General features: G+C 53.4%; 7 protein-coding genes across 7 annotated transcripts; 1 reads left to right on the top strand and 6 right to left on the bottom strand.

Annotated features, from left to right (window-relative positions):
* Positions 1–72: 72 nt before the first annotated feature.
* T310_4153 (Uncharacterized protein) lies at positions 73–1,038 on the bottom strand (the record flags this gene model as incomplete). The annotated part of the gene is made up of 1 exon (XM_013472965.1): positions 73–1,038. One exon carries the CDS (start codon positions 1,036–1,038, stop codon positions 73–75), a length of 966 nt encoding a protein of 321 aa, XP_013328419.1.
* A 720-nt stretch (positions 1,039–1,758) lies between these two features.
* Positions 1,759–3,395, top strand: T310_4152 (Signal recognition particle protein SRP54; the record flags this gene model as incomplete). The annotated part of the gene is made up of 2 exons (XM_013472964.1): positions 1,759–1,836; positions 1,896–3,395. The coding sequence occupies 2 exons, from the start codon at positions 1,759–1,761 to the stop codon at positions 3,393–3,395; spliced, it is 1,578 nt and encodes a 525-aa protein (XP_013328418.1).
* A 398-nt stretch (positions 3,396–3,793) lies between these two features.
* On the bottom strand, positions 3,794–5,952 carry T310_4151 (Alkaline phosphatase family protein; the record flags this gene model as incomplete). The annotated part of the gene is made up of 3 exons (XM_013472963.1): positions 3,794–3,814; positions 3,889–5,805; positions 5,875–5,952. The coding sequence occupies 3 exons, from the start codon at positions 5,950–5,952 to the stop codon at positions 3,794–3,796; spliced, it is 2,016 nt and encodes a 671-aa protein (XP_013328417.1).
* Positions 5,953–6,394: 442 nt separating this feature from the next.
* Positions 6,395–7,357, bottom strand: T310_4150 (Chitinase; the record flags this gene model as incomplete). The annotated part of the gene is made up of 1 exon (XM_013472962.1): positions 6,395–7,357. One exon carries the CDS (start codon positions 7,355–7,357, stop codon positions 6,395–6,397), a length of 963 nt encoding a protein of 320 aa, XP_013328416.1.
* Positions 7,358–8,503: 1,146 nt separating this feature from the next.
* On the bottom strand, positions 8,504–13,470 carry T310_4149 (uncharacterized protein; the record flags this gene model as incomplete). The annotated part of the gene is made up of 4 exons (XM_013472961.1): positions 8,504–11,639; positions 11,704–11,813; positions 11,894–13,279; positions 13,432–13,470. 4 exons carry the CDS (start codon positions 13,468–13,470, stop codon positions 8,504–8,506), a joined length of 4,671 nt encoding a protein of 1,556 aa, XP_013328415.1.
* Positions 13,471–15,343: 1,873 nt separating this feature from the next.
* Positions 15,344–17,457, bottom strand: T310_4148 (Chromatin assembly factor 1 subunit A; the record flags this gene model as incomplete). Its single annotated transcript, XM_013472960.1, has 4 exons — positions 15,344–15,443; positions 15,494–15,800; positions 15,866–16,718; positions 16,777–17,457. 4 exons carry the CDS (start codon positions 17,455–17,457, stop codon positions 15,344–15,346), a joined length of 1,941 nt encoding a protein of 646 aa, XP_013328414.1.
* Positions 17,458–18,632: 1,175 nt separating this feature from the next.
* On the bottom strand, positions 18,633–19,751 carry T310_4147 (Uncharacterized protein; the record flags this gene model as incomplete). Its single annotated transcript, XM_013472959.1, has 1 exon — positions 18,633–19,751. One exon carries the CDS (start codon positions 19,749–19,751, stop codon positions 18,633–18,635), a length of 1,119 nt encoding a protein of 372 aa, XP_013328413.1.
* Between the last annotated feature and the right edge of the window lie 2,505 nt (positions 19,752–22,256).

The following is a 22,256-nucleotide window of genomic DNA, read 5'->3' as shown; positions in this document are numbered from 1 at the left end:
AAAAAAGACCCTTTTTCACCAAACGCCAACAATGCAGAACACGCAGAAGAACAAGATGACAGTAACCCCCCTTCAAGCCTCTTCAATGGTCACTGGCTTCCCTTTCTTGCTATTGATGAGCTCCAGGAACCCTTGCTTGCTGACCTCGTTAACGGTCTTCTTCCTCTCATCCATCCCGATCGTGCCCTTCCGCTGTTCCTCCTTAGCAGCCTCCTCTGCACGGACCTGTGCTGCCCGGACGGCGTTGAACAGCTTTATCACACCGCGCTGGGCGATCTTTCGCAATCGCTTCTCCTCCTCGGCCGTCTCACCGGCCCGCCCACTCTCGATGCCCAGCACGTCGCGGATCCGACCCCGTTCGAGCTCCTCCTTCTTCTCGGCGCGCAACTTGGCGCGGGCCTGTTTCTCCAGTTTCTCATTGGCGAGTTCTGACGTCGTTTGTGCAGCGGCCTTGCTGCGAGACAGGACGGGATCTGCGCGTGCAGACGTGGGTAGTTTGGTATTCAGAATCTTCGAAATGGAAGTCGAGAAGGCGGCGGGATCATTGCGTTTGGGAACACGCCTCTGGTTGGTATTATTCTTGTCGTCGTTGGTCTTTCCATCGTTGGAAGACTCGTCACCGGAGCTGTCGTCTTCAGGGGAAGCATCCGAGCCGGACTCATCATCGCCATCGTCGTCGCTTTCAGAGTCGTCTCTCGAGGCGTTCGTATCACTATCATCATCACTGTCGTCTTTCTCTTCTTCCTGTTGTTGCTGCTGCTTTTGCTTGGAAGGCTTCTTCGATATCGCTGAATCTTTGCCAACTGTGGCTGACTTGTCGCTCTCTTTCTTCCCCCCTGCAGAATTCCCGTCCTCTGCGTCCGAGTCCAGCAAATTGACTGGAGCGAAATCGGCTTTATTATCTGCGGTGGTCTCCTCCTCGTCGGAGCTGCTGTGATACTCGAGCTGTTTCTTGATCTTCTTCTTCGGTCGCGTAATCTTTCCATTCATGCCATCCAGAACCTTGCGTTTTTTGGAGGATAACGGCGGCGGCGCCATTTTTCTTTCTGTCCTTTTTCAAGCCGGTTCTTGCGTGGTTTGGTTTGTCTGGTGATATTTTTCTTGCGGCGGCAGATAAGAGCTTAACTTTTTCTGCCATCAAAATCAAAGCGGGAGGACAAGGCGCACTCCGATTGGCTGAATCTCCGCAATCCGCAGCTCTGCACTCAGAACGTTTCAATCGAACTTCGCCAGTAATAGACCAATTGGACAGGAAGGTAATGTAGCATGCGTTGGCTTTAATGAGAATTTTGGGAATAGATCTTTTATTGTTTCTCTTATTAAACAAATGCAACTGCAAAAAAATCTGCGATTAATCGTTGTTACCTGGTCTAAAAAGCGCGGTACATAATCCTTTTAAAGAGCTTAACAGGCATGAAGAGAAATTGAGGAAGACTAAAAATAAAAATGTAGACTTGAATGGTCGAGATTCGAATGTAGATACGGACTTATCGGCCAAATTATCATTCGAAGTACCTATTTTGAAGGTCTGCATAGCTCGTGGTTCTGCGCCACCAGCTCCGTCTATTCGCGCTAACCAACGCTCCAGCCACATCACACTCGAACTGGCCATTCTCCAAACGGTGGCCACTCCGCAATCCCATCTCCGTTCCCTCCCTCAGCGACTTGGCTGTCGTCCCCTCACTCTGGGAGCTGTCGTGAAGGGGTTTAAATTTACTCTTCCTTTAGTGGAGGCTTCTTTTTGGGCACTCTACCACCATGGTTCTCCAAGATCTGGGGCGGCGCATCAACGCCGCCGTCAGTGATCTGACCAGGTCAAATAATCTAGATGAAAAGGTCGGCATCTTTTTCTGTCAAGAAATACAGAATTGCAGCTGACACGACCTGACCTCCAGGCCTTCGACGATATGCTCAAAGAAATCTGCGCCGCTCTGTTGTCCGCAGACGTCAATGTCCGACTCGTACAGTCCCTCCGCAAGTCCATCAAAGCTAGCGTCAACTTCTCGTCTCTGCCTCCCGCCGTCAATAAGAAACGATTGATCCAAAAGGCTGTCTTCGATCAGCTGGTTGCGCTCGTCGATCCTAAGGCGGAACCGTTCCGACCCAAGAAGGGCAGGTCGAATGTCATCATGTTCGTCGGCTTACAAGGTGCCGGAAAAACTACGACGTGTACCAAGCTAGCAAGACATCACCAGATGCGCGGCTTCAGGACGGCGCTGGTCTGTGCGGACACGTTCCGTGCCGGTGCGTTCGACCAGCTGAAGCAGAACGCGATCAAGGCGAAAATCCCGTACTACGGTAGCCTGACACAGACGGATCCGGCCGTGGTGGCGGCGGAGGGCGTGGCACAGTTCAAGAAGGAGAAATTCGACATCATCATCGTGGACACGAGTGGTCGACACAAGCAGGAGGCGGATCTGTTCGAGGAGATGAAGCAGATCCAGTCCGCGATCAAGCCAGACCAGACCATCCTGGTCCTAGATAGCACCATTGGCCAAGCGGCAGAAGCCCAATCGGCGGCCTTCAAGGAAGCTGCAGACTTTGGAGCGATCATCATCACGAAAACCGATGGACACGCCGCTGGAGGTGGTGCCATCTCCGCTGTGGCAGCAACCCACACGCCGATCATCTTCTTGGGAACCGGTGAGCACCTGATGGATCTGGAACGGTTTGAGCCCAAGGCATTCATCCAGAAGCTGCTGGGCATGGGCGACATGGCTGGACTGGTCGAGCACGTCCAGGCCGTCACCAAGGATTCCGCCGCAGCCAAGGAGACGTACAAGCACATCACCGCCGGTATCTACACATTGAGGGACTTCCGCGAGAACATCACGTCCATTATGAAGATGGGGCCTCTGTCCAAGCTCTCGGGCATGATTCCCGGACTGTCGAATCTTACAGCAGGCCTGGACGACGAGGACGGCTCGATGAAGCTCCGGCGGATGATCTACGTGTTCGACAGCATGACGGCAGCGGAGCTGGACAGCGACGGAAAGATCTTCGTGGAGCAGCCCAGCCGGATCGTGCGCGTGGCCTGCGGCAGCGGGACGACGGTGCGGGAAGTCGAGGACCTTCTGTCGCAGCACCGTATGATGGCCGGGATGGCGAAGAAGGTGGGCGAGCAGCGGAAGCAGATGCAGCGGGCGCAGAGCATGCTCAAGGGCGGAAACAAGGAGCAGCAGATGGCGGCGATGCAGAAGCGCATGGCGTCGATGGGAGGCGCCGGCCTGCCCGGCGGGCTAGGCAGCATGGGCGACATGGCGAAGATGATGCAGATGCTACAGGGCAGCGGCCAAGGCGGAGGCGGAGGCCTGCCTGGGCTGGGAGGCATGGATCTGCAGAGCATGATGAGCCAGATGAGCGGGCTGATGGGTGGAGGAGGAAAGAGGCGATGATACTGTAGCAGCCCTCGTCTATCCCTGCACCTGCTCGCCTCGCCTTTTTCACCTACTTATTTTATTTTTACCCTACATGTAGTATATTACTATGTTGTTTTTTTTCTTTTTTTTTTCCAAGAAAACTACCTACTTTTTCATGTCATGATCCATGCATGTCCCGGCCTAACTAAACTAGTTAGCATAGCCCTTGAGGACGGTCTCTGGTCGGTGTGTCGGTGTGTCGGTGTTTCTGGCGTTGTCGTGTACTGTATCTAATGAAATGAAAGAAATGAAATGAAACGAATCAGGTACTGAATGTATATCACGATTACTCGTTTCTTTTCTATTGTTTTATTTTTTTTCTTTAGAATTACTATCCGACAATCCTAACTGAATGCCAAAGCAAAAGACCTTCTTCACAGTCTATCTAGCCTAATCTGTTTATATATATAATAATTTACTTTAATTTAATCGATTTAACGATTTAATCGATTCTCTCCCCCTGCCTCACCTTCTCCAGCACCGGCCAGAACTTCTCTTTCAGATCGTCCCATGCACGCGTAGCCTTTTGCGCAAACGAACCGATTCTCTCCCGCAGACGCTGCCATCCTGTCTCGTCGAGGAGGACCTGGCCTGGTGGGAGGCGGGTAGGGGTAGGGGCAGCGTCAATGTCTCCCCCGTGATGGAGCGGCACAGAGAGTTGGTACTTCCATACGATGACGCCGTCGACGTAGAGGGAGTAGGTCAGGACAGACGAACTTGATGTTTTGTCGTGGTTGTTTTCGTGGTTGCTGTTGCTGACTACGTCAATGTCGATCTGGCCGAATTTGACGTTGCCGTCCGGGGCGTATTTGACCATGACGTCTTTGTCGTCTGTTTGGCGATAGGTTCGGATCGGGAGGTAGAACATGTTCAGCGGTCCGACGCTGAATTCGTGGATCCCTTCGCCCGCGGTGCCTGGCGCAAGCTCGTTCGCGCTGAGCTGCAGCTCCGGGTCTGGAAACCGCGTGGTTGCGAACTCGTGGCGATCGCCGCTCAAGAGCACGATGCGGACCCCCAGGTCGCGCTCCGCCCGCCACATGGCTTCGAAAATCGTACGGCGCTCGTTCAGGAACCCGCCCCAGGTGTCCTGCGTGCCGATGTGCCAGTTCTTCGTGAAGGGCACGCTGGAGGCGACGATCTTCCACTTCACCTCCGCCGGCTCCGGTCGAGCCAGAAAGGCCAGAAGGGACTGCAGCTGCGCGGATCCGAGCATCGTGGAGTTGGGCTGCAGAGGAGCCGAGCGGTAGGTTCTCGTGTCGAGCATGAAGAACGACGCGGGTCCGTGGATGAAGGAGAAATAGGTCGTGTTCTCGGGGGTCGCGAACGGCAACGGAGGGATGGGAGGGTTGACGCTGACATGATACAGCGAATACGGCTCTGCCGCTGCCGGGTAGGGGGCCGTCGTATTCCCCTTGGACCAGTCGTTTGCGATCTCATGATCGTCCAGCGTATGGATCCAGGGGAGGTTGATGGTCGGTTGTTCTTTCGGTTCGTACCAACTCGGGGAGGAGTACACGCGACGGTACTCACTCCGGTAGTGCGATTGAGAGGACCCAAACCGGAGAGGCACGTCAATGTAGATAAAGTCTCCGAGGAACAGCATGAAAGAGGGTCGCATAAGGGACGGGAGTTTGGAAACCGCACGCGAGACCAGCTCGAGCCCGCGGATGCGGAGAGGATGCGAGAAAGGGCTGTATGGGAAATTCGGCTTTATACAGCTCGAAGTGAGGAAGGTCAGTCGATTGGCAGCCTGGGAGCCGGGCAACGGCGCCGTGACAAAGCTACCAGTCAGGTTGTTCGACAGGGAGTAGCGGTACTGTGTCGATGGCTTGAGGTTCTTCAGCGTCACCGGATAGGTGAAGTCGGTCGAATTCCCGAGTGAATAGATCTTGCCTTCTTCAATCCACTTGCCCGTCTCATCTTCCCCGGCTTCCCGATAGGAGACAATCAACGGAAGCTTGGCGGGATCAGGCTCGCGGACGAGCAGCTTGGCCGTCGTAGGGGACACGTAGCCAACGCGAGAGAAAGCAAGGTCGTCTGTGGGATAGAAGATCAGAGCCCGGAACAGGAAATCCGCCGTAAACAGGGCCAGGAGCACGTTGATCGCAACAGTGGTCAGCGTCGATATCTTCGCATTCTTAGACGGAAGACCCGTCAACAACGTCTTCAGGAAGGACGAATCGGCGCAGTCTTCGGACTCGATCTTTGCACGAGACGTGTCCAATACGGATGAACCAGCATCGCCATTCTTCTCTTTCGTATTCCCCTTCTCTTCACTTCTGCGGCTCAGGGCTGCATTGGTCGTAGGCTGGAGCAAGAACCACAGCGACGCCAGATAAACGGCCAGGGAGGTGAAAATTATTGGGGGGAAATGATGACCGGGTATCTGCAAATCAATATTAGCTTAAATTCTATACATGTCGCAAAAAAGAAAGCCAGTGAAGGAGTTATTTACCCATCGAAGGAACCCAATGCCAGCCAGTCTAAGGAGTGCCGAGCTCGACGCGGCAGCTACACGCAGCAAGGTGGTCATATCCAGGAGGACGTGCCGTCGCTGGGGACGGCAAACTGGTAGCGGTCCGTATATAATTGCCTAGACAAATTTCCTGAGCTCAGGCTGGTCCTGCTAGACGGTGGACATGGCTAAAGCGTTGTTTTGGAAGGATTGCTGCCGGAGTCGCCAGCTATGACGACATGCCGTGCAACCAATTCACGTGCGACAGGAGCCACGCCCCATTGACTGATCTTATCAGATTGCTATAGGAGTAAAGATCTCACTAAAAATTGTCAACCGGCAGCTATCAGTCATTCTAGGGGTTCACTAGATAACCTAGGTTTTTCTTTTGTGCCCAAGTTTGTTTGACAAAAATCTACAGCCATACACATCGAAAGTGACAAGTCTTCGTAAATCGTCTTCATTAATGGGTATCAATTCGACTGACAAAAACACCTCCACCAACGTCTCTTTCTTTTTTCTACCCTCTGATTTGATTCGCCAGCAGACTCATCAGACTCTGCGTCATAGCATTCACCCCAATCACCGCCTGAGCAGCCGTGAGGACGTCCTTCATGCCCATACTCAGCGACAGCGCCGCAGCCCATTGCCATGGCTCCTCGACACCACCGGGCAAAGAATTGAAGTACTCCCAGCCCATGACGCCGCCGAAATCCGGGAACTGGGCGATCAACGCCGCGAGGACCGGGCCGATAGTCGCTGGAGGGACGTACCCCTGCGACCCATTGCCGGGACTCGTCAACAGGCCCAGCACGACTTTTTGGGGGGACCAGCCCTGCGCGATGATGGCGGCGTACATCCCCGGGTCCTCTGCTCGGCCCCAGCCGTTGTAGAACTGCGCGTTGTACCAGCTGATCTTTGCCCCCCGGCTCTGCTCCAGTTGGCGGTAGTCGAAGCCCGACAGGTTCCCTCTCCCGACGAGGGCGGCCGCCACGGGCGCCAGCGTGATGATGAAGTCGTCGCCCAGATCCGTCTTCAGACGATCGATCAACCGGATGATTCCCGCCAGGGACATGGCCTCTTCGACGTCGAGGTCCAGCCCGTCCAGCCCGTGGCGACGGATCATCGCCAGCAGCGGGGCATAGTATGCCTCGAATTCCGCCTGCGTGCCGTCCAGCCGCTGGAAACTCCCGATGGCGGCTCCGCCGAGCATGCCCATGACTTTGACGCCGGCTCGTTGCACGAGCGGCACCTCCTCCCATAACGGGGCGTAGATGGGACTGTCGGGCGGATCATCGTTGAGCGTGATGTCGCCTGGCCGGGCGTTGATGTGGATGGCGGCGAGGATTATGTGCGTCACGCCCGTGTTGTTCTGCACCAGCGGCAGCATCGACACATAGCCCCGATCGCGGGGGACGATGGTCTGGTGGTAGCATACGATGCGGCGTTGGTGGGCGCCATCTGGCCTGGTCAAGGGAGGCATCCCAGTTTGGGGAGGCCAATTGCTCCCTATCAGACAGACAGACAGACAGACAGACTAACGTATTTGTATTGATTTGGTCTGAGCCAGCTAAGTAACTCCAATGTTGCACTCTACTACACTCCGTAGGCGCTTCTCCGATACATGATGACTAATCACAACAGGTATCTCATCACGTGATCATGATATATGCATGTCCAAGACAGGAAAAAAACTGGGTGAAGAAACTGGTAGCTACTGATAACACAGCAAGACAAGAAAATACACATTTACCCAAGTCATGAGATATTACAGATATATTACAGATACCATTCAGGAAAGTAGTCGTTCCCCCGGCCTATTACCCTCGCAATCCACCGATTCCGAGGTTGACATAGAAAGCAACTTCTACACTTGATCGATATTTCATTTCTTGCATCGCCCAACTCATTCTAGGTGCGCTTGCGCTAGTCTTGTCAGACCTCGCGTACTGACATACACATCTCCAAGCAGTGTCGCCCTTATACCCAGGACCCGTCACAGTCACGCCCTTTGCTTCGACAGAGAATAGGTTTACCCTATACTTTATGAAAAGGGGGTTATCACAATAGATGCTGGCAAGATGATAACAAGTAAATGGCAAGTAGATGGCAAGATGGCAAGATAATCAAAGGCAACAGGCCGCCTCCGTAATCACGCCTCAGGGGATATTCCAGGATATTCCAACTCCTGTACGTCGAAGTAAGAAAGATGCCTATAAAAAAAAACTGAGGGAAAGAACACAACGCGGTCAACGCAAAATCAATCGCAGATGCCAACTCCACACGCAATATAACATATTATTCCTCTGGTGGATACATGGACCAGAGGGTGAAGGTGTGAAACAAAACATGCTGCCTAAAAGGAAAAAAAAAGAGAGAAAGAAAAGAAAGCCTCACAGCCTGCCATGTAATGACTCCCATGTATCAGATATCAGAACAAGAAGCCGCATTGACAAAAGCTGTTACGACAAAGCCGCAAGGACGACCCAACAAGAAACGATCGTTGTGGAATGGGTATAGAACAGACCAAAAAAAGTGTCAGGGGGAAAAAAAGAACGCCAGAAAAAAAAAAAAGTCAGCTCTTTATACGATAATCAAAAGAAGGTAAATGCAGAACGCAACAGGACGCCTAAGCAAGCGATTCAAACTCCTCTCGCTCCCGTAGCCGATTCCTCGCCAGTTCATCCCCCCCGTTGGCCGACAGCTGCATCCAGTGCAGGGCCAAACACATGCTTTGTGGGTCGGACTTGGAGTCCTTGTCCCGACGATACATCATCTCCGCCTTGAAGGTGTCTCGAGGCAACGTCAGCGGCAGCGTCACCCGAGGGAGGATCTCTGGATGGGTTAGATAGAGAATGGCAAGCTCCCGCTGGGCAACCGGGTTGCCCTCCTTGGCGGTGATGATCCACATCCCCGCCGCATCTTCAATCGCGTTTCGAGGCCGCGGGTTGCTCTCATGCGCCTGCGCCGGCGAATGGCGACGGCTCAGCTCCTGAGACACAATCCGATCGGCAATCTCTACCATGCTGTTGCAAACCTCGTCCTTGAGGGACAAGGCGGCCAGCCCAAAGTGGAGGAATGCCGTTCCGCTCTCGGTCTTGTTGAGAGTTTCACTGGGAACAAAAGCCGAGACAAACTGCAGGTCGCGGAACAGCGTCTTGGGTTGGATTTTCCGAATCAGGTCCTTCATCGTTTTGATCACTTGACTTTCGGCCGCGCTCAGATCGTACGATGGCCGGGACCCAAACTCAACCGACTCCGGCACCGGGGACGTGGGCGTCTGCAGAGACTCGTCGTCGCGGAACGGTTCTGAGAAACTGTGGCGCGCGCGCTTGTTTCTGTCCATCTCTACAGTGCTCAACGTCTGAGCCGTGACTTTCCGGTCGGGAGTCGATGGGTATTCATTGGACGCATTCAACGATGCAATAACCAGCGCTCTGAGATCGCGGAGCGCCTTGAGCTTGACAAAAGGATTCGCGTGACGTGAGAAAACCTCCATCAGCTGACGGAAGGCGGTCTCGTAGGGGAAAGTCGGCTGCGGTGGCTTCTTTTCTTCACTGCCCGCGTTTTCGGATTGAGTGCTCGACTGGTCGGCTTCCCGTGGGCGGTACAGGACAGGATCGGCCGACTGACTTCTCCGATGACGCAGATGCCACCGTCCAGATGCTGGCCTGCCAGCGCGACGGGCGGGCCTGGACTCACATTCGGCCAAGAACTTTTGAATCTTCGCGCGCTTGTCCATTTGGGCTTGGACCCGTTTCTGGTTCAAGAAGTTGGTGAACCATGCATCAGTCTCGCTGCCGCAGCTCCAGACGGGACATCCCAGGTCACTGAGAAGAAGACTCGTCAGAGTCTGTCTCAGATCATCCAGGAAGGCCGTCTTGCCATGCACATCGCGCTCCGCGCGGCGTGGCGCCGGAGGAGCTTCGCTGAACATCGAAGGCGGGCGGGACTGGAAGCTGGATGCGCTGGCCGCCGAATGGGCTTGAGTCTGGGGTGGCGACCAGAAAGTACTGTAGGAATCAGCCGTCGTGCTAGATGCAGCCCTCCCCGGCGAATCTCCCAGGGAAGAAATACTATCACCGCCCTCAAAGCCTCTCGGTGCTTTCCACTTATCCGAGGAGAGACTTTGGAAGGACGATTTCCGCATCAACGGCGGAACCTCCGCCTGAGGCCGGAGGAATGATTCCGAGCCACGGAAGTTGAAACCAGGGAATGGCGACGGCGTATAAAGGGAATCTTCGCTCGCAATACTGGAAGGACGAATACTAGGCACCGGAGAGATTCCAGGGAAGCCCTTGTTGCTCGGACCCTCGTACTTGGCTCGTTCTTTCTGGAACAGTTCACTGGCCCACAGAACAGGCGTCTCGGCCATGGTGTCTCCCACTAACTTGTTGACACTCGATTTGACTTCGTAGCAGAAGCGATGGATCCGTTCCTCACCGCGGCAGAAATTGTCGATTCCATGATGGGTGAGCCATTTCCGGGTGAGTTCCACCTGCTCGTCGGAAAGCTTGTTGGGCCCGCCCTGGCTACTGGGTGCCTTCATCACGTTCATAACTTGCATTTCGGGCTTTTGAAGAAAAGAGCTGGCCAGATATCGACTTCCATTGCGGCCCCGATATTCATTGGAGGGCTGCCGCTGCAGGCTTGGATACACCATGGTCTTCAAGGCAAGCGCCACGTTCTTTGCATCTTCATAACGCATGGAATTCTTGACGTCGGTCATATACCACATCTTGTTCCGGAGTTTGATCAGAACGGACATTGTGCCTCGAACGGTCTCTTGCAGGTGTTCGACGACAGGGTTGAGCGTCACAAAACTGCTCTCACATTGCCTGATCACGCTATCGCACTGAGAAAGTGAGCTATTACAGGAATTGAACATCGGGCCGAGAATCCACGAGTCGTCCTGAGGCTTTTTAGCCAGCTTGGAGAGACTCTGGCTCAGTTGTTGGGTCGCAGTCCACCAGTAGTGAGCACCAAGAAAGTCTGATCGATTCTCACAGACCGATCGAGCGTGGTCAAACCTTTGTTTCAGCGAAGGGCTGGGGGTCCGCACGGAACGAGTGGGACGGCCATAGACGGACTGCTTGACATGATCAGATTCATTAACCAATTTGACAATGGCCGTCTGCAAGGCCTCGTAATCCTCCTCCGGGTGAATGGTAGCGGAACGAAGACCATCATCGGACAGGTCGTCGGCTATTCCACCAGAAAGGCCTCCATTGGATGAATTCCAGGCCAGTGACTTGCCGTCCTCCGAGATGGCCAGGACGGCCCAATCTTCTGTAGAGGGATGATCCAAACTGGGGCGGTCTTCGGACTCGCCTATATCCGACAGCTCAAAACGGATGACATCTGCATTCCGGCTGTACATGGCACTCTGGGAAAGAGCACTGTTCATGGCACCAGGACGCGACGATTGCTCAAGGACCGCATCGATGCTTCCGGACCAATGGGACGGATCAAAGACGCGAGAAGACCTGGCACTGCTAAATGGGGTATTCAGAGACAGAGGGGGAGAGCCTGGATTCAAGGCGGAATCAGATGAATTGAAATTGGGCCGTGGGAAAAGCGCGTTCAAGAGGGTGATGATATCCATGGCAGACAGCATCACGAAGCGTGACGACGGGTTGGAATCAAATTGCCGGGAGACATCCAGATCAGCGTCCAGAACCTCGGGAGGGTCTAACAGGGTGAATTTAGCAAGCATGCTCTCCACATGCTTTCTGACCTTTGGATGGGCTGTCGAGAACTGAGGCCTACAGAACTCGTCAGTCAGTCTGGGAATGGGATTGACTAATTTCCTCGCGAGGAGAAACGTACGCTGAGTGCAAGACCCGGAAGATCTGCGATTGGGCCCGAAGAGCAATCTGACCGAGGATCTTCTCTCTCGCATCTTTTCCGATGTGGAAATCAAGCAGTAGTCCTTGATTCTGGAAGGGTTGTGATTAGCAGGAATATCCTAATAGTAAAGAGAAAAGGGGAGGGGAGGGAAGAAAACAGCAAGAAATACCTCTGGGAAAGTCAAAGTGTTGTAAAGGAACCTGGAAAAGAACCATTGAACAAAGATATACTCGAGGAAACGATCCTGGCTCTCCGGGGCCCCGATCTTGGTGAGAATGGCATTGCCGAATTCCAGGGTGGCCGACGGGAGACCGGCATCGGCGTCATCCAGGACGTCGAACAAGGTCTGGACTGCAGCATCAAAGAATTCCTCGGCGGCATCTGTTTTCAACGGGTCCGGCGGGTCAACACCAAAACTGCTAGCCACGGGACTCTCGATGTTCTCCAAAAGGAATGCGCCTTTTTGCAGGACGTCCATCAAATACAGTTCCAATTTGGGTTTGGCTTTCCAGTCGCTGCAGAGAGACCAATAGGACAGAACGTGGCCGACAAAGGGATAATGTCTACTGTCTCCATGGGAGATGAGCTTGGCGCACGTCGACGACCAGACGACCAGACGCAAGTGGGCTTCGGCAGAGTCCCAACCTAACGGCACGGCGAATACGTTGAACAGCAAGACAGAGAGAGGGTCGGTACGCTCGAAAGCTAAAGCATAATCTTTGAAGGGAATGGTGTGGGCACTATTGCGCTTGGAGAACAGGGGCTGATTCCTGGATCGCGAGGCAGTGAAGGACAAGACCGAATCGCCCGTGTCCACCGAGATGACTGAAGAGGTCAGAGCCGCGAGTTGGGACGGGGTGAGGCTACTAATGCGGTCAAACAGAAACTGAGGATCGGTGCGAACCAAATTCAAAATCTCAAGGAGATCGCTGCGTGCTTTGGGACTGAGTTGATGCATAAAACCAGAGGAACGAGTCCTTTCCGAATGCAGAGAAAGCGAAGGTTCTTCCAACGGGTCCTGCCGATGGAGAGTGCGACGGAATGCAGAATCACACGCTTCCTGGAGGTCATGGATGGTGCTGTAGATGGTCACGAAACCGGGCTTGTCCCCATGTTTGAAGGCCTCCACCAAGCCCTTCTGGACGGCAGCGGCAACCCTCAACAACCTCGCCGACAGACAGATCGACACCTTGGTGGCCACAAGACGGTGTTCCAAACTCCTTCTCTGAGCCTCCGCATGCTGGCGTCGGCGGTACTGGATCGCAAACTCCTCGAAGGACACCTTGGGTTCTGGCGGCAGAGCATCGTCCTGGGCTGCGGGACGATCGCTGGATCCAGATTCACCTGCAGTCGGAGGATGTCCAGGGTTGGGGTCGACGCCATCAATGGGAACGCGCATGGCGGGCGCAGGAGACAAGTCGGCGACTTGGTGAGCGCATGCTGACTCACTCAAGTCGAAGGGCGAACCGCATCGCGCAGGACGGGCAGCAGGGGACGGAGGCAATGCTGTTGATACATGAATTAGTTTGACAATATAGTACAAGAAACAGGCAATCTATTATCTATAGTATACAGGACGCAACAGAAATGAAAAGAGAGGATTTAAAAGAGTAGATCAAGCAAAATGAAAAGAAAAGAAAAGAAAGAAAAGGACAGAGGCAGAAGAAAAGGGGACTGATATTGCGAACAGGACGAGTTGCGACGTACGGATTGCATATTCCAAGCCGGTTGGTGGAGAACAGGCATGTTGGGCATCGATCATCTTGCCATGGGCAATCTCGCGGCATCTATCCCGAGAAGGCACTCTCGAGACCTGGCGATGCCCGTGGCGGACGACGACGATGGAGGAGTTTTAACGCATGATTCTGCTAGCACATCCGGCGAGGAAGCGAGGAGAGAGTGAAGTTGGCGAGCTGGGGGGAAAGCAGGAAGAGAAAGGAGAGACAGAGAGAGGGTTGTTGAGATAGCTGGATCCCGAGTCGGAGGAGAAGAAACGTGGGGGGCGGATTTAGTAGTAGTAGATCAGTGACTCGGGAGATCAGTAAGCACGAGCGGCACGGCGCGTGCGAGGAACAGCCGGCAGGGCGTGTAATCGAAGGCAGGCAAGAAACAGGAGAGAAGAAAGAAAAGCGAAAGAATTAGCGCTCGTTGGATGAAGTCGAAGGGGAGGCTGGTCACGGCCGGGAGTCGGAGGGGGCGATGACATGCAGCGGCCAGGAGAAGGACAACACAACGCGATGGGGGAAGGGACGCGCTGGCAGCTCAACGAGGCCGCTTTGTTCCCCGACAGGCTGGCTGGCGATGCTGCAGGGCTGCGAGGCGTGGCCTGAATCGGCCAGATGCAGATGCCTAGTCACAGTACGCAGTATACGATGACGCAGAGGATGCGGTGCTGCGAGTGAGGCTGGCAGACCCGCAGCGGAACAGAGGATCAAAAGGCTGGCTGTTTAAAGTTATCTAGTGGTCGACTATGTTTCTTCGTGGTCTTGTGTGTTTTTCGTGATCGTGGTTACTGTGACGGAGCGCCCACGCTGTATTTAACTCTACGATCACAGAGCAAGAGCACACGAACCTACGACAAACTAATTCCTGGCCAGCGGCAAAAATTACGCACCGCCAGGGGAGGGCACTGCAGCGAAACGTCACAGATTCAGCTGGCGCCTGCCCGTGCTGCGATCAGAAACGGCTACCGGCGGGGGATCGCGCTGTTAAGTACGGGACACAGAGGAGGGAGTTGGATGGAGTCAGTCTGCTGCTTGTGGCCGGATCGCCTGCCACGTCGTCCGGGGCGGCGGGCATGGCTGGTGATGCGCTGGCACTGCATGGCCCGGCGCCTGCCTCGCCGCGCCTGATTTGTTCGTGCTCCCCCTCCCCGGCCAGCAGAGCAGAGCCAGATCGCAGCATCGAACGCGTCGAAAGAGGCGCTCAGAGAACCGGACAGAATGGCGCTGTCCGGCCGTCCGTTTCATCTCCCACGCGCCCCATGTCGTACTGGACGAACACCCGGTTTTTACGCCCTAGATGGCGATGCGCTTCTCAGCTTATCAGCATCGATACACAGCACGCTGCCGTCGGATTTGCACGATCTCGCCAGCTGAAACGTGAAACGTGGAGACGCCGGCTTCGCATCCCAGAGGCAGGCCATTCTGCGGATATTATGTGCATGCAGGATGATGGAATCGCTGTCTGTCAACAACGGCTGAGCTGCCACTAACCTGTCCGTAGCCAAGACCTGAACATTGCAGATTACTCTACTCCATCATCCGTAGCCCTGAGATCCCCAGTTCGATTCTCAATCCCAGCCATCGGGATCCCTCATCTAGATCAGTGGATACGGTCCTGTACACTACATACATCCCATCACGGGCACGTGCCCTCGTCCACGTGAGGGCTATCCAGCAGCTCTATCAAAACCAGTGTCCCTCTGTAGCCTTCCAGCAGGCATCAAATCCATCACATATACTAGTATATGGTATACACATAATCCCGTTATGCGCCCATTCCCGAGAAAGACGACCCTAGCGCCCAAGATCAAGACAGATGTATCGAGGATTGCAAATGCCAACAGAATAAAGGAACAACTTGCGATGATCATACCCGCACATGCTTGCTGAGCAATTCACTTGCACACCCATTTCTTCTCCGATTCCTTCTGCCCAACTCGCTCCGCCACCTGATGGAGCGTGTCCTTCAACACGTCCTTCGACACTTTAGGGAACCTATCAGAGAAATTAGCATGCCGTCCACCACCAACACGTCTTCAACCTACCGTTTTTTCAACACCTCGATCAACCCCGTCTTCGTCAGGTCGCTCCCTTCAACAACCTGCTTAAACTCGTCAAGCTGCTCCGGAGGAAACGCCCGTTTAGCCTTCCCCGATGTCGCCGCCTCCGTACTCGCAAGGGAATGCGTAGGGGGCGCAAGGGATGACTGCGGATTCGTGGAGTACGCATGCAGGGTCGTGCGAGCAGATGTCCCCGGCGCTGCCAGGGATCCCTTGGCTGCCGCCTGTTCCACGGCCTTGGGTTTCGGCCAGTAAGCCGTAGAAAATGGATCAATGGGATACCGAACCGTATCTGCGGTCCGAGTTAGAACATGTTGAAAAAATCGGTGAAGGTCTCACGCTTTCTCTGCTTCTTACCTGATATGATCTCCATTCGGTATGCTTGCATCTCCGGGTCCGACTCGCTGTCCTCCTGCCAGCGTATGCCAGTACAGACCGGCTCCAAGTCGCCCACGATGAGCCGTCTTCTTCCGTCGACCTGGGGGTCTTCACTGTCGTCCAGAAACCCTTCCATGTCGTCATCGCCATCCTCGCTGATTTCCTCTTCTCCTTCCGAGTCCAAGTCTTCCCCTTCTTCCGGTTCTTCCCATTCGGCCTCCGAGTCATAGTCATAATTCGTATCCGGCAATGCCCGAGAATTTGGTTTTTTGCACAGTTTCACGGCTGTCGCGGCGGGCAGTGGCTTCGTGAAAGTGCCCTGGTAAGGGGGACGGACGTCTTCCCCGAACTTCAAGGTCTTCATCGTGACCTTTTTGAGTAGCTCCATCGGATTTTGAGTCTTGGAAGACTCCCCGGTCAGGTCAATAGTATTAACATAATTCTGGATTTTTGTAATAATTTCCTTCACCGGCATAACATTCCGCCCCCTGCGACGTCGATACGGAATAATCTTGAACATCTCCGATCCCCGAAAAGAGTGAGGAACTGGAAGACCCTCGACATTGCCTTTCAGCAGTGCATCGAGCTTCCGGCAAATGTGCTCTGTAGCCTCGAGATCACGTTCGAACCGGTGTTGGGGTGCTAGCTTTGTATGCGATTGCACAAAGAACTCTGGAAACTCCTTCTCATAGTCAGACAAGACCTTCTCAGGCTCCTTGTCTGCAGAGGTCGAGCCAGCCGCCTCGCCCGTTGAAGACTCTGCATTACTACTGCTGACGGCGGTGGTGGTGGTAGTAGGTTTCGTAAAGAAAGCACTCAGTTTCATTTGGGCCTGCCAAACGGTTAATCTCGAGTCCTCTCACACACAGCTCAGGAAGCCCATCACTTACCCTTTCTTTCTTCAACTTCTCCTCTTCTTTCCTCCGCTTCTCCTCCTCCTTCGCCATCTTCTCTTCTTCTTTTTGCTTCCTTTTCTCTTCCCTCTTCTTTCGCTCCTCCTCACGCTCGGCCTCCCGTTTCTTCCTCTCCTCTTCTTTTATGCGCTTCTCTTCCTCCTTCCTGGCTTTCTCTTCCTGCTTCAAACGCTCCTTTTCTTCCTTCTCTAGCCGTTTGGCCTCTTTGCTGGCAGGAGAGAGTTTACGCTTCTTAGCGGGGTTGTTCGCACTGCTGGCAGCGGAATGTTGCGGTGTAGAAGGAGTTGGGACCGGCATATTCGTGTCTGCTGCGGATAACGTCGCCAATGCAGAATTCTCAGAACCTTCCTTCTTCTGTTCTGCGCGTGGAGAAGAGGGGGGAGGATGGCCATCTTTGTTGTTCTCCGGCATTACGGTTGATGCAGGCGGGCAGATATCGGTCGGAGCAGGCTTCTCGACAGTCGCTTGATCGTGCTCCGACGGAGCCCAATTCTCCTGATTTTCCTCCTGGTCGGAACGCTGGATCTTTCTGGCTTCTGCACCATCGTCATTGTGGACTTCATCGAACGTCCGCTTCCTCGAATTGGTCGGGGAGGAGGGAAACGACGGGCCCAGGGGGGAGGGAACTGGTGCGCTCGATTCGACTGACACGTCCATTGTCGATGATCACTGAAGAGACGAGTAGCTTATAATTCTCGAGCAGGGAAGGGTTGCTCTCTATCTAGACCTCTACTCTAATCATTAGTAGGACGTGTGGTGGTCTGGTCTAAACACCGTACGGGTTCTCTCTCCAGCGAGAAAACCCCGAGGAAACACGCCAAGGCTCTGTTTCATCAAATATCATTCGGTAATTAAAAAAGAAGATAACAATTGTTTGAAGCAGCAGCGAGCAATCGATTGGCGTGGGCAGGGCAGCTTCGATGGTGGGAATTGGCGGAGTTGGTGTCAACGCAATCGGGACGGCAAGTGCAACTCGTGACACGCGTTAATTATTGAAGTTTCGCGCCCAGGTCGCGTTCCGCTGTGACCGATTCAGGAAGGCACGTGCACGCATAATCGGATTATGTAAGCAGTATCTAACTGCTCTACATACACCCAGATAATCTCACAATTACTTCATTTTCAACTTGAATATGTATCATTGGGTATTATTAAAGCTATTAGTATCCAGTACGGCAAACGGCAAATGCTCAGAGCTGAAATTCCGATACAATGCCCCGTGTCAGGCAGGATACATGCCAATGCAGTCAATCAATCTGTACAGGTAGAGCGTGATGCGAAGATCAGACGAGGAAAAACCATAAGAAAGAGCAGACGTAGGACAAGACGAGATCATCAGCGCCAAAAAAAACCTGGAAGGAAAAAAAAAATTGGATACATGAAAGAAACAGACAACATCGCAGATCGACGCCAGAGAAAAAAACAAGATGTTTCAAACTAATAGTGCAACCCCATCCCAGTGCGATTCCAGGCACCGGTAAAAGAGAGAGAGAGAAAGAAGAAAAAAGACCCTATCGTCCGCGTAAAGATATCCCCAGTATCAAAAACATCAACGCTATGTTCACCCTCGGCAGGTCATCCGACACGCCGTAGATTGAGTAGAATGCACGAGGCTCTCGGAGGCTCGGCCTGGATCCACCTCTTGGAATGCAACCACCATGTCGCCCGCAAAGCTGCGACCTCTGAATCCTCTTTTCTGAAATATCAGAAGCCGTCAATGAGAGGTTGGATAATGGTGGTTGAGTTATGACCAGCTACGGTAGAGGCTGGCTGCAATGTCCATACGACGAATAATGTTCCTCTAACCCAACACGCCCATCACCACCTCCCATTCAATCATCCACATCCGGATTCGCGACAAACAACCTCACTCCGGTCGTCATACTGGTTGTCCGATCATCCACGCTACCGCGACGTCGAAGTTCTTCGGCTTTCTTGGCCCTCTGCATCGCGGCATCGGCCGCAGTGGGTGCCGACATGTCGCCAACGTCTCCGAAGCTGTTCTCTTCTTCTGCGTCCTTGTCGACCGTGGTGGTAGTGGTGTCATCGCCTTTCGATTCGCCGCCCTCGTGATGATTCTGTTTCTCCTCCGGAGGCGCCGTTTCCGTGACTTCAGGAATGTCAGCCTGTTCGTTCGGCGGCGTCTTTCCCTGAGGTCGCTGGTAGCCGCTGGGGTACCGATGGATGCTGCCCATCGAGCTGCGACCGCTGCCGGTTCGACGGTGGAAGCCATCGCTGGAAATTCGTTCATCTTCGTCGTCGTCACCAACCTCGTTCGCACTGAGTCGGACGGGAACGGTTGCTCCCACGAGCGACGCCGGGGAAAAGTCGGTCGCCGATTTGCCGTTGTGTTTGATCTTGCCGCTGCCCAGCGTCCCGGTGCGTCCAGCGCCATTGAGTTCCATATATGCTCGTTGTTTGGCAGCGCGCTTCTGGGCCAGCAGACGGGGGTCTTCGGGCTGTGCGCGGTCACACCAGACGGTGCCTTTCTGCCGCCTCATGAGCGCCACATAGCCGAGTTGGACATTGGCGGATCGCGACGAAGCGCTGCGGTGGATATCGGAGGAGGAAGTGGACATGGTGTAGGTCTGGTAATGGCCGCCTGTCGAGCTGGTCGAGGTCGTAGCGTTGGACAGCCGTCGGGAGGGGGGTTGTTGATGATAATGCGCGGCGTTATTAGCGGACGGCACCGACGGCCCCGCGTGCTGACCGGGACGCTGGAGGTGATAGTTGGGGGAATGGGGGGTAGGATAGGAGCCCATGTACGGGACAGCGGAGGACGACGACGTCCGGCTCCGTTGGGGAGCGACAGGCGAGGTATCGAAGTTGGGGTTGGGTTGTCGGTTGGGACTGGAAGCGTCGGCGGGCTGGTGGAAGTTGAATCCAGCGTGGGTTGTGGCTACGGGCTTCCGCGGTACCTGGTACATGGGGAGCCGGTAGTCGGCGGCCATGTTGTTCTGCACCTGGACCCTCGCTGCCATAATAGAAAACGACTAGACGAGACTGAGGCAGAGTCGCTGCAGCAGGACCCGTACAGGCCGCGTGGAGGTGGTTCAGGCGTCTTAGCTGCCGGTGAGGCGTGGAGAGTGGATACTGATGGCGTCCACTGGTGGAAGTCGAAAGAAGGCAGGCTGGTGCAGAAAATCAACAGAGAAAAGCAATATCATATATCGCAGAGAAGGCTGCTGTCGTAGCTGGACACTCAATCGCAGCAGTCAACATGAAATGGGTGACAGAAGAGTGTAGTCGTGCTGAGCACAGGGCTGTGTACTTTGCAGTGACTCCACGCGCTGATCTTACAGGGGCCAAAACCAGCAGCCGGCGTCGGGTGGTGGGGACTAGGCCTGGCGATGGTGAATTGCGCAGCAGCCGCCAGGATGAAACAATCAACAATGCAGGAGAGCGAAGGGGGTTTGCGATGGACAGGAAGAACGAGGACTGGGAGGGGGAAGGGAGAGGAGAAAAGACTTTATCGTGGTACCATTATCTATCTACAAGGGTCCCGTGGTGTACCATAATTCCCTCTCCTCGCGGCGAGCTGAACGTGGATAGAATTCGCTAGGCTTGTGGAGAGAGAACCATCTGGAGTTGTATTGTCATTACAGTACGGTAATTACGCGATACGATACGTTACAACAAGCCAGGATCATCGAGGATCATGATCATCCAACAACCATTATCTCTACACATCAGTCTCAGCGTCTATTTTCTCTGACGAAATGGCATTGGCAGCAGGATCTGAAATGATATCTGCCTTGGATCAAGAGTAGTATTTTGTAGAACCTCTAGCGAAGATATAATAGCCCCAAGAGACTAAGTTAGCTAAATTACTCCATAATTAAGGCGACAGACACGAGGAGGCGCCTGCGCCCGCGCCTGGGGGCGCCATGCTCCTCGTGTCAGTCAAGTTAGTCAACGTTGATTGCAAATTGACAGGATGCGCTAGGAGTGCTGCGAGGTGGCACGTTAACAAGGTACCCAATCATCACAGACTCCTACACTTCTTGTCAAGTACGGAATATTCATGGATAAAATTAGCCATCTACTGGTAGGTACTCTGATAGTTTCTACAAGTCGATGATGTTTGTCGTCCATCCGGGCTTCCGCATGCAGCCGGCGGGTGACACTGACACCCAAGAATTGGATCTTTTGGATCAGGTTAGGTAAGCGAAGGGAGCACCGAGTACCGAGTACCTCCTAGATACTTCTACTTCCACTGGCTGTGGATGTAGTACTATGTACCACTCTCAAGTAGAGTCAAGTACAACTATGTAGTCCCCTGCTTGTGAAAAGACCCTGGATTCTTGTCTTGTCTTGTCATCCCGTCCGCACGGCCCCTTACGGTGTGAAGGACTATTAACTATTACGCGGGTGGAACGTGGGGGACTCAAAACTAAAACTCAGAAGCAAGGTTGATCGATCGAGGGAGTAAATAATCCTACAGAGTGCAGAGTAAATTAACCAGTATTAGTCCCTGGAAAGAAAGCTCTAGACAAAGTCCTAGTCCTACTCCTACCGAGTCCTACGGAGAGAACGGGATAAATTGATCTGTCTCTCCCAGAATGGTTCCAACTTCCGCAGGAATCAATCCATCCATCCACATCCATCCGCAAACCCCGTTTCTCTTCCGTGACGTTCCCTGTAAGTAATTACATTGAAATACAGCGTATCAATACGCAAGTACTCCCGAGTACATACAGTACATATTACTCTGTCCATCAACGCAACGCTGCTGCGGCAAGCCTTTTCCTGTACTCTCACCGTGTACCCGCGTGTACCACTATTCTAACTAAGACAAGAACGGTGCGAGGTTCCAAAGTTTCCAAAGTTCAGTTCGTATACTCTCACATGGGCTTGCACGTTAATTCCTTTTTTTTCTTTTCTTCCATTTCCAAAAAATTACACTACTCAGATAAGGTCGATCGATGACTCCTCTCTGACGTCGTTTTTCTCCACCTGTGCGGCTGTCTACGAACTGAATTACTAGCATTACTACTACTACTACTACTACTACGACGGAGTACTGACATGATGAGAAGAATCTTTTTATTTCTTTCTTCATTTTCTTTCTTAACGGTAGTTTCTTTCTAATATAGTCGATGTCTACAGAACCCAAATACGATAATTTATTGTCCATGAAAAGCCTTTTTTTTCTCCAATGCTTAAAAAGAAAAAGAGTGACATCAGACTCTATCTCCCGACTGAACAAGCCACAAAACGACAGATCTGCACTGTACAGTATGATATGATGGAATATCGTGGCTGACACTGCAGGAAATGATGTCATTCGCACTGTGCTAGGTGGATGATATCGGTTGCAACGTTGCATCATTCCCGCGCATCCGTCCGGATGTGGCGCAGGCTGCTGCTGCTGCTGATGTGATGCTGCATCCATGTCACCCTCCATCTATGACATTATTGTCAGGTGATAACTTGCCGATTATGACGGGAGAGTT

The sequence above is a fragment of the Rasamsonia emersonii genome (genome assembly GCF_000968595.1).
Source record: "Rasamsonia emersonii CBS 393.64 chromosome Unknown ctg1118621760097, whole genome shotgun sequence".
NCBI classification, from domain to species: domain Eukaryota; kingdom Fungi; phylum Ascomycota; class Eurotiomycetes; order Eurotiales; family Trichocomaceae; genus Rasamsonia; species Rasamsonia emersonii.
The sequence above is the reverse complement of the archived record's forward strand: the minus strand, read 5'-3'. Positions and strand labels throughout refer to the sequence as shown.